We start from the raw sequence: 12,481 nt of genomic DNA on the forward strand, positions 1-12,481 counted from the left end.
AGTCAACATGAAGTGACAACATTACATTTGTATACGATGGACACATAACAAAGAGCCATAATTCAGCTGACATTTGGCGAAGTAAATATTATGTTCTTAACGTGCATCTTCGCGTTTAGGTCAATTGGTTGTGTCGATTCGAGCAAAATCCGCCTAAAAGTAAGATAAGTTTGAAACTTTTTTTTTACTATATATTCAATAGTGAAAAGATGAACAAATGGCCATAATTCTGCCAAAACTCGTTGAAGTAAATAATCCTATATTTCAAATCATATATACATTAACGAAATTCAATTGCGAAAGTTTAAGCCGAGTAGTTCATGAGGATTTAAACACATACCATTGTTGGACTACATATTCTTTAGCGAAAAGACAAAGACAAAGTAAAATATATTTTCAACAAATATATTTGCACTAGATAACATTATGCGTAAGTACCCATCAACAAAAATGCATATCATATGACTAGGCTAATACGTGCTTTATACTTACTCTTGCAATAAAGGTCGATGACACCTAACCACCTTTTCTCTTTACAAATATTATGCTGCTGTTGGTTTTGTTTTCCAACTACTTGATACAATTATTTTTTTGAGACAGATATGTGTGGTAATTATTTAAGTATCAGTTCCATGTGTGTGAATAAATAAACAAATGAGTCTAAGTCAATTTATGAAGATGTCTAATAAAAACAAGTTAAAGCGAATGCTCCATTCTTCATTTTTTATTTGTGAATGTATTGTGACACCTTTCTTTCTGTATTGTGTAATCAAACTCGATTTATTAAGACCCATCGAAAATGGCAAGATTTGAATATCATTTGTTATACATGTTTATTTAGTAATAAGTAATTGTATATGCAACCAACAATGACATTGTTCAATTGATAATACAAAATGTGTCCTGAATGATTAATGTTTCAGATAGTGTCTTTATTTTTCAGTTGATGTGACTGTCTAGATATGTTTATTGCATACCGATTTGCTACATGTATTTTCAGACATGCAAAATAATACTTAAATAGAAATACGCACCACATTTCGTGGTAATTTTGTTTGGAACATAATTGATTTAATTTTTGTATGCGAAAAAAAGTTATTTTCACTCGGGGATTCTTGTTTAAGCTGTAAAAAAGCAAAGACATCTAATAATGTGTTGTTGTTTTTGTTTCCTCTTTCTGTATTTCACCGATTCATGAAGCATGTATTTAACTGAGATTTTAAAAATATTTATAATAAAGAAGAATTATTCTTGCTATCAAACGAGTTCAAAAGATATCATAGTCATCTCTGTCAGTATTCAGATGACAGCTGTTTGCTTTTGCGGCTTTGCTTCACTACTTGAAGTCTTGACAATATCTTAATACTGGTTCGAGCATAATCGAACTTGTGTTGTTCGATAAAGAAATAGTATAATTGGAATCGGAACATGGCTAAGCTGTGTTCGCATGCCGTTACAATAGGCTTCAAGTTGTTCCTTACTAGGGGCGCTGAACTGTATTTGTATGCTCATTACGCTTGCCATTAATGCATTTAGAAACATGACATACAACTTAACAAATATGTTAATAATACACTTGTACTTTGGTCATGCATTCAATGACCGTTTCATTATTTTAAGTGTAATTATGATATGTTAAATTCTCCAAAATAAGAAATTCCTTGACTAAATGTCATGTCCGACATGCTTGGTAAGAGTATCGAACAACAGTGCACACAGTGTCAAATTGTAGCGTTGCAGACGGGATTAAAATCATTAAGTGCACAAAAGTCTGTTGTTGTCTACTGATCGTGCCGTTTAAATCAAAATTATGTCAATGCATGAGGTCAACAACGACATGGTTTCAATATTTATAGGGTTCAAGATCAACTTAACTTAAACCAAAGGAAACACAATACACAGTTTGTGATTCCGCGAAGGGACGAGTTGAGCGTATGGTCTATCCTACCAATTAACTATCATGAGCGGCGACCGGACAGCAGCCACATGTGATTGGGCAGTAAAACGCCTCTTTTTCGTCAGGGCAGATAACTTCCTTCACATGGGACAGAGAGCAAGCAGAGTTGTCTTTGCATGGATGCTTGGTAGCATCTGAAATACATTAAAAATGTCCTTGCATAATTTAATTTAAAGACTTCTTTTATTCTGTGACGTCTCTTGGCAGAATTTATTTTTTTTTCGTTCCGGTCGAACCTTACATTTCGGGAGGGGGCTATTTGGCAGGTATTGTGCCAAAACGGAACAAATGTACTGACGTAAGGGACTTATGGTCCTAATCAATAAAAGGTTTTATTTTGTTCTCATCAAAATCTTATATCATTAAGTAATTGTTTTGAAACGTTAAACCGTTTATCGTATTTATTGCCACAAATCATGCTCATTATTATGTATAGTATATTTAATACTGTAAGACAGTTTTGCCGGCATCTCTAATAATATTAATAACTGTGTGATGTTTTACACACGAGTGTCAGAAAATAAAGTAGAATATACAGCGGCAAAATGGGAAATAAGGACCACATCAAGAAAAAAACATACTTGTGCCCCAACTTCAAACAAAAGTCAGTTGTGGGCATTGGGATTAAAATAACATACAGGTCGTTGTAGCTCACTTAAATTGTGTAAATAAGTATAATTTTGCTATATCAAACAAACATACTCTCTCACCAACGCGTAATATAAATGCGTGCATGTAAAGAATAGAGGGGTTAGACTTTTCAACCCATGAAATATTGCTCTTAGTATATTGAATTTACAAAAGTTATACTGAACGTAAAATGTTTATTTGTTAGGTTTCTATATATGATATTACTCATTATTGTAGCGAACAAAACTGTACTATATATGTAATAAGTTGAGTTCAAATGCCAATTTCATCAAATAACTGAAGAACTTGGCATACCGCATTTAAACTTGTTTTAACAAAACATGTACTGAAATTTTATATTGCGAGAATATGCGTTCTTGAAATGAATCCCTGCACTATATGTGAGGATAAACAAAAGAAGCCTTATCCTTTAAACGTTTTAATGTACATCATTTGTTTATCGAGCATAAATCGACATTATATATTTATTTGTAAAATACATTTTTTGACATGTATACTTGGTTAATAAATATTCTAATGTACGCATTAAATTTCGATCGTTGTAATGTTAACTATCATCATTTACACATTGTTAGAGCCACACACCCCTATTAAACCATAACGTGGGCTTTCATCACAGATGTGAACTCTATTTATAAGTTCAAGTTTTACAAGCTCGGGTAAATTGAACCTCTAAAATTATAAGTATTATTATATAACAGGATATCTTAAGTTATTTTTCCCTCCTAAATACAATTATATTATGACCCTCTTAAATACAACTATAATTATTACGTTGCATCGTACAAGTAAAAAAGTAAATTTCTCAACTTATATCCAGATAAAACTTAGCTATTGAAGTACAGTTATTGAGTCACTCAATTAAGTGTGTACACAAATATTATAGTTATGTTCTTAATGATACAATTTAACATGTATTCAACTTTTAACAATTCAAGTCAAGATCAAGAATCTGGGATCTTGAACACTGGTTGTTATTGTAAAGTCATGTTGGTTAATATGATACTTTAAGCTTCTAAACCGTTCGGTAAATAAGACTTAAATGTCAAGTCCGCTGAAGATACTTTTGATAAGTCTAGAATGAGATATCGGTATTGCCATCATCGAATATATGTAAGGAAATGTGTGATAGGGGTCATGAATCACAATGAATTAAGTGTACTGTATAAAAAGTGTTTAAATGCACATACAGCGTTTAAGAAGATTCATAATATTGATCAATTTATTTTAATTTTAATTCTTGTTTGTTCAAATATAAATCTACGAAGATTGATATTTTCGGAGACACAACAAAAGATTCGTGAAAAGCACATTAATAATAAAAATGTCAACACAATAATTTTAAAACGAATCTTTATGCTGTCTTGTCCAACCTTTACTTTTTATACGGTAATAAAAGTCTTGCATTAACATAAACTACAGTTACACTGGTTAAAATCTGTATGGCGACATAATGTTATAAATAGATGAGTAAAACGATAATCAAATAAATGATCTTCCGTGAAAAAACATTGTTACGACGTTGTGATTATGACTGAGGCTAAACTTTCTTAGCTTATAATTGTTTTTGTTTTTCATTATAGCTGTATATTTTGTAGTTATATTTTAATTGTCGCAGAAAACATTCATAATTTTCGAGAGTTAATATCATTGAACACTTACTCTAAGAGCAGAAGGCCGCGATGGTTTGTGGACACACAAACAGACTTGATAACAAAGAACACTAACTGTAAGAGTTTCTTTACGCGCTGGATATTGAACACCATAAAAGACTCGATAAGATATAAAACAAAATTATCTTCGAGTTGCCAAACCGCGTTTAACCTTACTGTACGAAATGCAGCAATTAACCTTACTGTACGAAATGCAGCCCGCTGAGGTCGGCAAAGCAGGCTGTATTTGAGGTGTGCCTTCTGTCGTTAAAGGGGGTGGGACTGTTGTTGGCGCGACTGTAGGTGGTTCGGATACTGTCGATCCCGAATAAGCAGTCGTTTGCGAACCCGTAGCTGCGGAAGTTGTCGACTCAGGATACGTGGTGTCTGTAAACAGTTGCCCAGTTATAACCGGATGAGTTGGTGCTAGTGTGTGCGGCAATTGATTTGCAGTAGGGTTTGCATTACCTACAATAACAGATTCATATTTTAGACACTTGTAACAGAAGTTAAAATAAAATTATTCATGTTTTTAAAATAATACTTTTTATAACACTCGGTATTGTTCGGAATGGGTCGTTCTTCTTTTAGCGGACAAAATATCTTGAACATTACATGGTTGTGTAACTTGTGCATTATTATGTAAACGTTAAACGACGTGGTTTGCTTACCGAGATAATTTGAAACAATAGAAGGTCGATGACACCCAGCCACATTTTCTCCTTACAAATATTATGCAATTGTTGCTTTTGTTCTTCAACAACAATATTTTTTTGGAGACAGATATGTGTGATAATTATATAAGTATCAGTTTCATGTGAGTGAGTAAACAAATGAATATTTCTAAGTCGATTGATGGAGAAGTCTAATTAAAACAAGTTAAAGCGAATGCTTTCTTCCATTCTTAATTTTCTATTTGTGACTTTATTGTTACATACTCGATTTATTTAGACTCATCGATAATCGCAATCCTTGAATATCATTTATTATAAATGTTTTTTTTAAGTTAGCATTTGTTTATTACCAGTAACATTATTGTGTAGTGACTGTTTATGCATGTAGCATGCAATGGAAAACCTGAAAGTTTTATGCATGAATCACGTAATGGAAGGACAGAATGTTTATGCATGCCAAGAAATGACAGAGTGCCTGAAGTATGCATTGGACGGACTGAATATTTATGCATTACTTATGTAATGGAAGGACTATATGTTTATGCGCATGGAAATTTTGCTGTTTAGAAGAAGGGCTTCTAATTAAAGTACTGAATTTTACAAATGGAGCATATTTGGATGGAGTAATGCATGGATGGAACATACAATGGAAAGACTTAATGTTGGTAATTAGATAATGTGTTTAAAAGTAACATTACTACTCAAAATCAACTAAAATTTCGTACAATATTTCGTAAAATAAAGCTTAACAATTAAAAATCATTGTTCCTTATGGCAATTGCCGAAATGTCAATACCAGATGTGGTCTGGTAAAAATAGATGTTTGTGGATACAAAATGCTCGTTTTTATTATGGTTTTTACATGGTACCATTTTAGTGTTCGTGTGTCGTATGAATAGGTATATTCACAGGAAATTAGCATGGAATTTATTGTGGTCACAAATAAATAAAAACGAGCATTTTGTATCTACAAATATCTATGTAATCATACCACATCTAGCGTTGAAATTGTGGCTATTGCTATAAGGAACACTGATTGTTTAGGTGTAAACTTTATTTTACGAAATACTGTACGAAATTTTCGTTGATTTTGAGCGTTATAGAGACTTTAAAGCGAGATTATACGATTTTGTCAAATATTTATGAATTTATATAAAATGTGTAAAAACGTATTATATATATTAAATTAAAATAAAAGTTAAGAAGATCATGTGTCGAAAAATGCGAAATAAGCCAGATATTTAATTCTGAAATTGAAAAAAGCTGTACAGCCGAATTCGCAAGCATGTATACCATACATGTACGATGTTAATCTAAACTTAGTTTTGTTTTTTTTTTTTGAATTCCTGCAACGATATTAATTCATACGACACACGAACACTAACTCCCAACCTACATGTAATACAAAGACGAATGCTTCGGTTATTGTAGGAAAATATGTACGTCACAATCGGCACGGGCCGCTAATTTGTCTTTGCTGCATTTTATGAAATTCGGCTTTAATGTATAATTTTTCTTGCCTATGTTGTGTTATTGTAACATATTTTATCATTATATTACAATTAAACACATCATAATTTTTGTTTATATAATCTCGCTGTAAGGAACAAATGATACCGCATGTACCAGACGACCAAATGGAAAGATCGGTGACAGAACATTAATGTTGATTAGGTTCACAGTACCACCAGTATTGTGTGTGTCATGGCCTCCGGGAGGATTGCCATTTCCAGCGGCTCTTTCTATCACAAGGCAGAGGATGCCTGCAGGGAGAAATGATGCAAAACGTCAGAGATCAGTGTCCTTTGGCCGTTGTTGTATACAAGGTGTTTTGGCGTTTTGATTCACGTATCAAACAGAAAGTGAAGTTTGTCGAGCGATAAATTAACTATATTACGAATAAACAAATGGTTCTTGTATTATCTAAAACACTACATACACTTGAATTGGGTGGTGAATGTTCATACGTTTCGAACGATAAAGGGACTTCTTATTGTTATCTTAATATTTTGTAGATCAAAAACGATCGATTGTTTTCGGTAAAAAGAAAAAATAATCACAATAACAATATCTTTATTTGATGAAAAAAATCATTATTAAAAATATGTAAATGAATCATTTCCAATGTTACCTTCAACAAAATTTAAAAACAATGCATACTTACAAATACAAGCATATTAACAACAAAGCCAATTATAATGATTTAAAAAAAGAAAATATAAAAAAGAAAGTCGTCATATTAATTCAAGACAAAAGACAATCACACGCAACTATTAAAATAAGATAACAGTAACACACATGCAAAACCTGTACGTGAATGGTTTCGGTTTAATTAAACATGTATGTTTCGAATTCTTCTCAAAGAGAGTTGTTAATAGTTACAATGTGGAATCATTTTCATTTAAAAATGCCATATAATTAATAAAAAAATGACATTTTAGGTTTTATATTAATTTTGCTTTTTTTTACTAACACGATTTTGTATCAATTAACATTTCAAAATAGTCTATATGTATTCAAATGATTGATAATAAAAAGCTATTCAACATTTTTTTAAACAATTTATAGCATACACTAACCAACCATGAACATTTGTATCAAACGATCGCAAATAAACTAAACCTGCATACCAATGTATGTCTCTAATACAAATACGTTCACATGTGCTATTAAAAAAGGTAAAAAAAATGCTGAACGTGATGCTTAATGAAAAGGGACAAAATATCTTAAACATTCGTACGTTGATCTTATGTGCATAAAAGTACATCTAAACGGGCATGTTTCTGAAATCTAGCACTGTCAGTAATTCAACTAAATCTTGGGTGGAAATCTCATTTATTTATAGTCAATATGCCATTATTTTGAGTCAAACGTGCCTAATGTTTGGTTAAACTGACATAATATGCAGTCATTTTTTATGAAACACGACATTGCGTGTAGTGAAGATGGCATCAATTTAGTCAAAATTGAATGATGTTGGGTAGCCCCCCGTTCTCACTGAGCTGCGACTTAACGACGATCATCCCGATCATGCCACGATATGAAAAAGGTTTGGATCGGGGCGGATCGAGCAATTCGGCAAATCATGGTCTTCATTTCGACCGTGCTACGATGTCCCTTTATATATATATATATATATATATATATATATATATATATATATATATATATATATATATATATATATATATATATATATATATATATATATATACCGAATATTGTTAGCGGCCACGATCCCGCTACGTTTGTTTTGAGCATGTTCAAAATAAGCGTGGCGAGAGCGTAAAGCTCTCCGATCATGAAGACTCTACCGCGATCATACTGATCGAATGAAGACTGCACTACGTTTTTCCTGCGATCTGTCACGATCGGCCACGTTTTCGGCCACGCTTTGATCGTAGTAGAAGCGGCGTCTATGTGTGAACGGGGGGTAAGATTTAGTACACTTGGCATGATGGGGAGTCAATCTGTCATTTATTGGGTCAAAATTCAATTTGGTTCAGAGGAAGTTGGTATAATGTTCGGTTAAATTGACAGATGGTTGAGTCAATGTTAATACTAGATAGACAAACATTAGCCTTATAATGGGTAAAGCAAGCATAAAGTTAAATCTAGCTGACATAAAGGTCGGTTCCCACTGCCGATCCGATCAACTCGATCATCCCGATCACCGAAATGTCCCGACCAAACCCGACCAAGCTCGACTAAAAAGGGTATACACGACTTCTTCTCGACCTCTTGTCGATAACACACGACTCCCATACGACTCATTAACGACGTCCACTCAACCATCTGTCCGATTTCCGCTCGATCATCTCGACCTATACGCGAGTCTTATACGATCTCAGCTCGACCAAGTGGACCTCAGCTCGATCGATACCAGATTTTCACACGACCAGATCGTGATGGTCGTACTACAGTCGTACAAAGCGATCTAAACTACTCGGGAAGAGGTCGAGCGGATCGGGTACAGAGCTCGTGTATGGTTGAATAGCAATCGGGAAGTGATCTAGTACAGTCGAGTAGCCGTCGGGTAGCAGTCTAGTAAATATGTACATCAAATCGAATAGAGGTCGAGTAGATCGTGTTGCGATCTAAAATAACTCCGGTAGTGGTCGAGCGGATCGGGTACAGATCGTGTAAAAGATGTAAATCCGATCGTCACACAATTGCTTCACGATCAACTCTATCTTCTACTCGACTAATATACGACCACTTCCCGAGCGCTTCTGGATCCATTTCCTACTCGACCGCTACTCGATATGTTTTGACATGTCAAAAAATATCGGGTAGGAGGCCCGACCAATGCCGACCTACCCGACCGCCCCGGCCATTCATACCGACCGAACCAGACCAGTACCCGACCGCTTGGTCGGGCTTGATCGAGTTGATCTGATCGTCAGTGGGAACCCAGCTTAATGTTTTGTCAAGTTGTCATTATCTGAACTTTAATCTAAGTGGCATTATGTAGATTCAAGTTGACATTGCTTTTGATCAAGTTTATTTTTGGTTGAATCGTTTTCCATCCTGTTGAGTCAACTTTGTATCATTCGGGGTAAATTTGGCACGATTTTTGGTCAAGTTGAACTTGAATCCCGCTGACATTACATTATATTTGGTCAAGTTGACATATTCAGTTGATTCGGCTTAAGGTTATATCAAACGTAATACATGTTGAGTGTTTTTTTTAATGTTGACAAGTCATTGACGTGTGATGTTATGTTTCGATATTAAAGTCTGCAGTTAATATAACGTATTGTCATGCGCTACATTTCAATATAACGTAAGCTAATGATTGCTTTAACACCTGTCTGCATAGGCGGATCCAGCGGGGGTTGGACGCGGCGTATGCCCCCCCCCCCCTCCTAAAATCGCCAAAGTAAAGTCAATTCATTTGATAATTCACACTGAACTAGATCTATCGTAAATCACCTAATTAAACGTGTCAAAGCCTTCAAAATCACTAAATTCATGGAGCTTCCGGGGGCTTCGCCCACCTGGACCCCGAAAACTATAAACTATGAAAGTATATAAGGCGTGACTTGCTCGAGAAGTGGTTGTCAAAGCCTTCAAAATCACAAAAATCGTTGAGCTTACGAGGGGCTTTGCCCCCCCCCCCCCCCCGAACCCCTAAACGATAAACTATGCACTTTTTTGGCATTATAAGAAGGTACTTTAATGAAAGTATATAAGGCGTGACATGCTCGAGAAGTATTTGTCAAAGCCATTAAAAACCATTATAATTGTAAAGCTTCCGGTGGGGGGGCTTCGACCCCCTGGACCCCCTAAACGATAAACTATGCACTTTTTGGCATTATAAGAATGTACTTTGATGAAAGTATATAAGGCGTGACATTCTCGAGAAGTGTTTGTCAAAGCCTTCAAAATCACACAAATCGTGGAACTTACGGGGGGCTTCGCCCCCCTGGACCCAAGCAAATATTTTAATATCCGCCCCCCCCCCCTCTAGCCAGTAATCCTGGAGCCGCCCCTGGTCTGTTTGTTATATGAATTGAACATAAGAAACATACAATTTTACAGCCAATTATATAGGCCGAAAGTTTTTGGAACATGGCATTAAAATACACCGACTTGACTTAAAGTAAATATCACTGAACATATTATCATGCTGGCCAAACATAATGCCAATTCGACTCAATCCTTTGTCAAGTTAACCAAGCACAGTATCAACTGGACTCCACCAACTTGCCGTATGACCCAACAAAACGCAAATGTCATATGAACTGAATAATAAATAGTCTCGCTCACGTGTCAACTTTACTCAAAATTATGCGAAATCGACTCAACTTAGTGACATAGTACCTATAATTGAAAATAATGCCATGTTTATTGACTCAACATTATGACAAATTTACTACGCATTGTGCCGATTTGCCACAGCAAAAGGATAACTTGGCTAAACCTAATACCAAATTGACTCAACTAAATGAAAACTGGAATCAACGTTAAGCTTACTTGTTACACCATGATGTAATTTTGGCACAAACAAATGCCGGCCCGACATAACTTAATGCTAACTAACCAAACATATCAGTGTTTGTCAACAAAAGAAAATGTTGTTGTTGCCTAGTATTCGCGTTACTTGTGTATGTCGCGCAACGTCAAAAGAAAAAAGCAACATTTTAAGCTATGGAAGTGAGAACTTTGCACAAAATAAAGTTCAATAATTAAATTTCAAAATAATGAAATAATCAGGAACTCGGGCTAAATGCACTTGCGTTATGTATGTCCAGATCACCCTGCACGATAATGACGATCCGAAAAGGAATGTTCGGAACGCTACTTTCCGCTTAGGGTCGTTTTATTGGTTAGAAGAGTCTTCCTTGTAACATTTTTGTGAATCATTATAAGTTCTAACTAACCTGGGCACAGACTGATCTGGGTAGATACTTAAAGCACGTGCAATTGACTCGAATTTCCATTAACGTACAGTAAATTATCCTTACAAATTGTAATTCCTACTGTTGACCACATGCTGTGTCCGCATAACACCTCTTACAAATCACGGTAAGATGACATAAATGGATTGATGCGAGATGGGCTTGTACGGTCTATTGCGATCCAGTTTCAATATCTGGCACACGATCGGTCAGTCCTGACACGATCTTGGATACATTTCGTGATCATCAACTGATAGCGGATAGAGGCTACAGTGAAAATGCTTAATCAATCTTGTAACATTCTAAATTCTAGTTTTTGTCCCTATGCATTTGTAGTTAGATTTGTTAAGTTGCAAAGCCACTTTAAAAACGAAGTTCAATGTCGTGTATAACAGGAATCGTCGCAATCTTAGAATAAACATATCTTACGTATTATGCATTGCTATGGTTTCCAACACATAACTGGTTAAGTGATTTGTGGTATAGTAGCAGAACGGCAGTGCGTTGCAGTGGTATATGTCAGCAGCGAAATGATAAACACTTTCATCATCATCATCATCGTCGTCGTCGTCGTGATCATCGTCGTCGTCATGTTCGTCATCATCATCATCATCACCATCAGTAGCAGCATCAAAATTGGCCTTAGCATACCTAACCGAAAATACCGGTACATACATCTTATATTAATATTAATCAATCGAAATCAAAACGACAAAACATTTAAATCACTCTCAAACTTCGAAAGCCTGTGTGGTGTTTTGCATCGAGAGTTCTGTGGTTTAAAGCACAATTGTACGCCTTTTTATATTGTATCGCTTTCCTTGCTGTCATTGTTATTTAGAACTACCGGTATTACAAACATTGCGGTTTTGCTAGTTGATCTATTTAAGGAAATAATGTTTTTAATTCGAACGTCTGTAAACACGTCCGTTAAATAGTATGTACTTTTTTAGGATGCACTGATTGGGAAGTTTGTTCTTTCATTTTTCTGTAATTTATTGAAGACATATGGCTTTAAGAAAAAAATATAAATAACAAAAAACCGTCGGAGACGGGTGATGTTCCCAAAAGTTTTTTTGTCACAATATTGCACTATATATTCAGATAAAAGGAAACGTCTTGAGGGGCATACTGTAACTTTGG

The 12,481-nt window shown here is 35.0% G+C and overlaps 1 protein-coding gene across 1 annotated transcript; it reads right to left on the bottom strand.

Moving 5' to 3' along the window:
• Positions 1–1,838: 1,838 nt before the first annotated feature.
• LOC127865579 (uncharacterized) lies at positions 1,839–11,545 on the bottom strand. Its single transcript, XM_052405427.1, has 4 exons — positions 11,405–11,545; positions 6,620–6,697; positions 4,465–4,728; positions 1,839–2,091 (listed from the first exon to the last, which is right to left on the bottom strand). The coding sequence occupies exons 1-4, from the start codon at positions 11,430–11,432 to the stop codon at positions 1,952–1,954; spliced, it is 510 nt and encodes a 169-aa protein (XP_052261387.1). The 5' UTR covers positions 11,433–11,545; the 3' UTR covers positions 1,839–1,951.
• Positions 11,546–12,481: the final 936 nt, after the last annotated feature.

The sequence above is a fragment of the Dreissena polymorpha genome, chromosome 2 (genome assembly GCF_020536995.1).
Source record: "Dreissena polymorpha isolate Duluth1 chromosome 2, UMN_Dpol_1.0, whole genome shotgun sequence".
Classification (NCBI taxonomy): Eukaryota; Metazoa; Mollusca; class Bivalvia; order Myida; family Dreissenidae; genus Dreissena; species Dreissena polymorpha.

Excerpts from the sequence above, each read along its gene's own strand:
- LOC127865579 (XM_052405427.1), bottom strand. The coding sequence starts at position 11,432 with ATGTGGTCAACAGTAGGAATTACAATTT. Across the intron at positions 4,729-6,619 it reads TGACACACACAATACTGGTG|GTAATGCAAACCCTACTGCA; the intron begins GTACTGTGAACC and ends CTGTTATTGTAG. Across the intron at positions 2,092-4,464 it reads AGCGGGCTGCATTTCGTACA|ATGCTACCAAGCATCCATGC; the intron begins GTAAGGTTAATT and ends AATGTATTTCAG.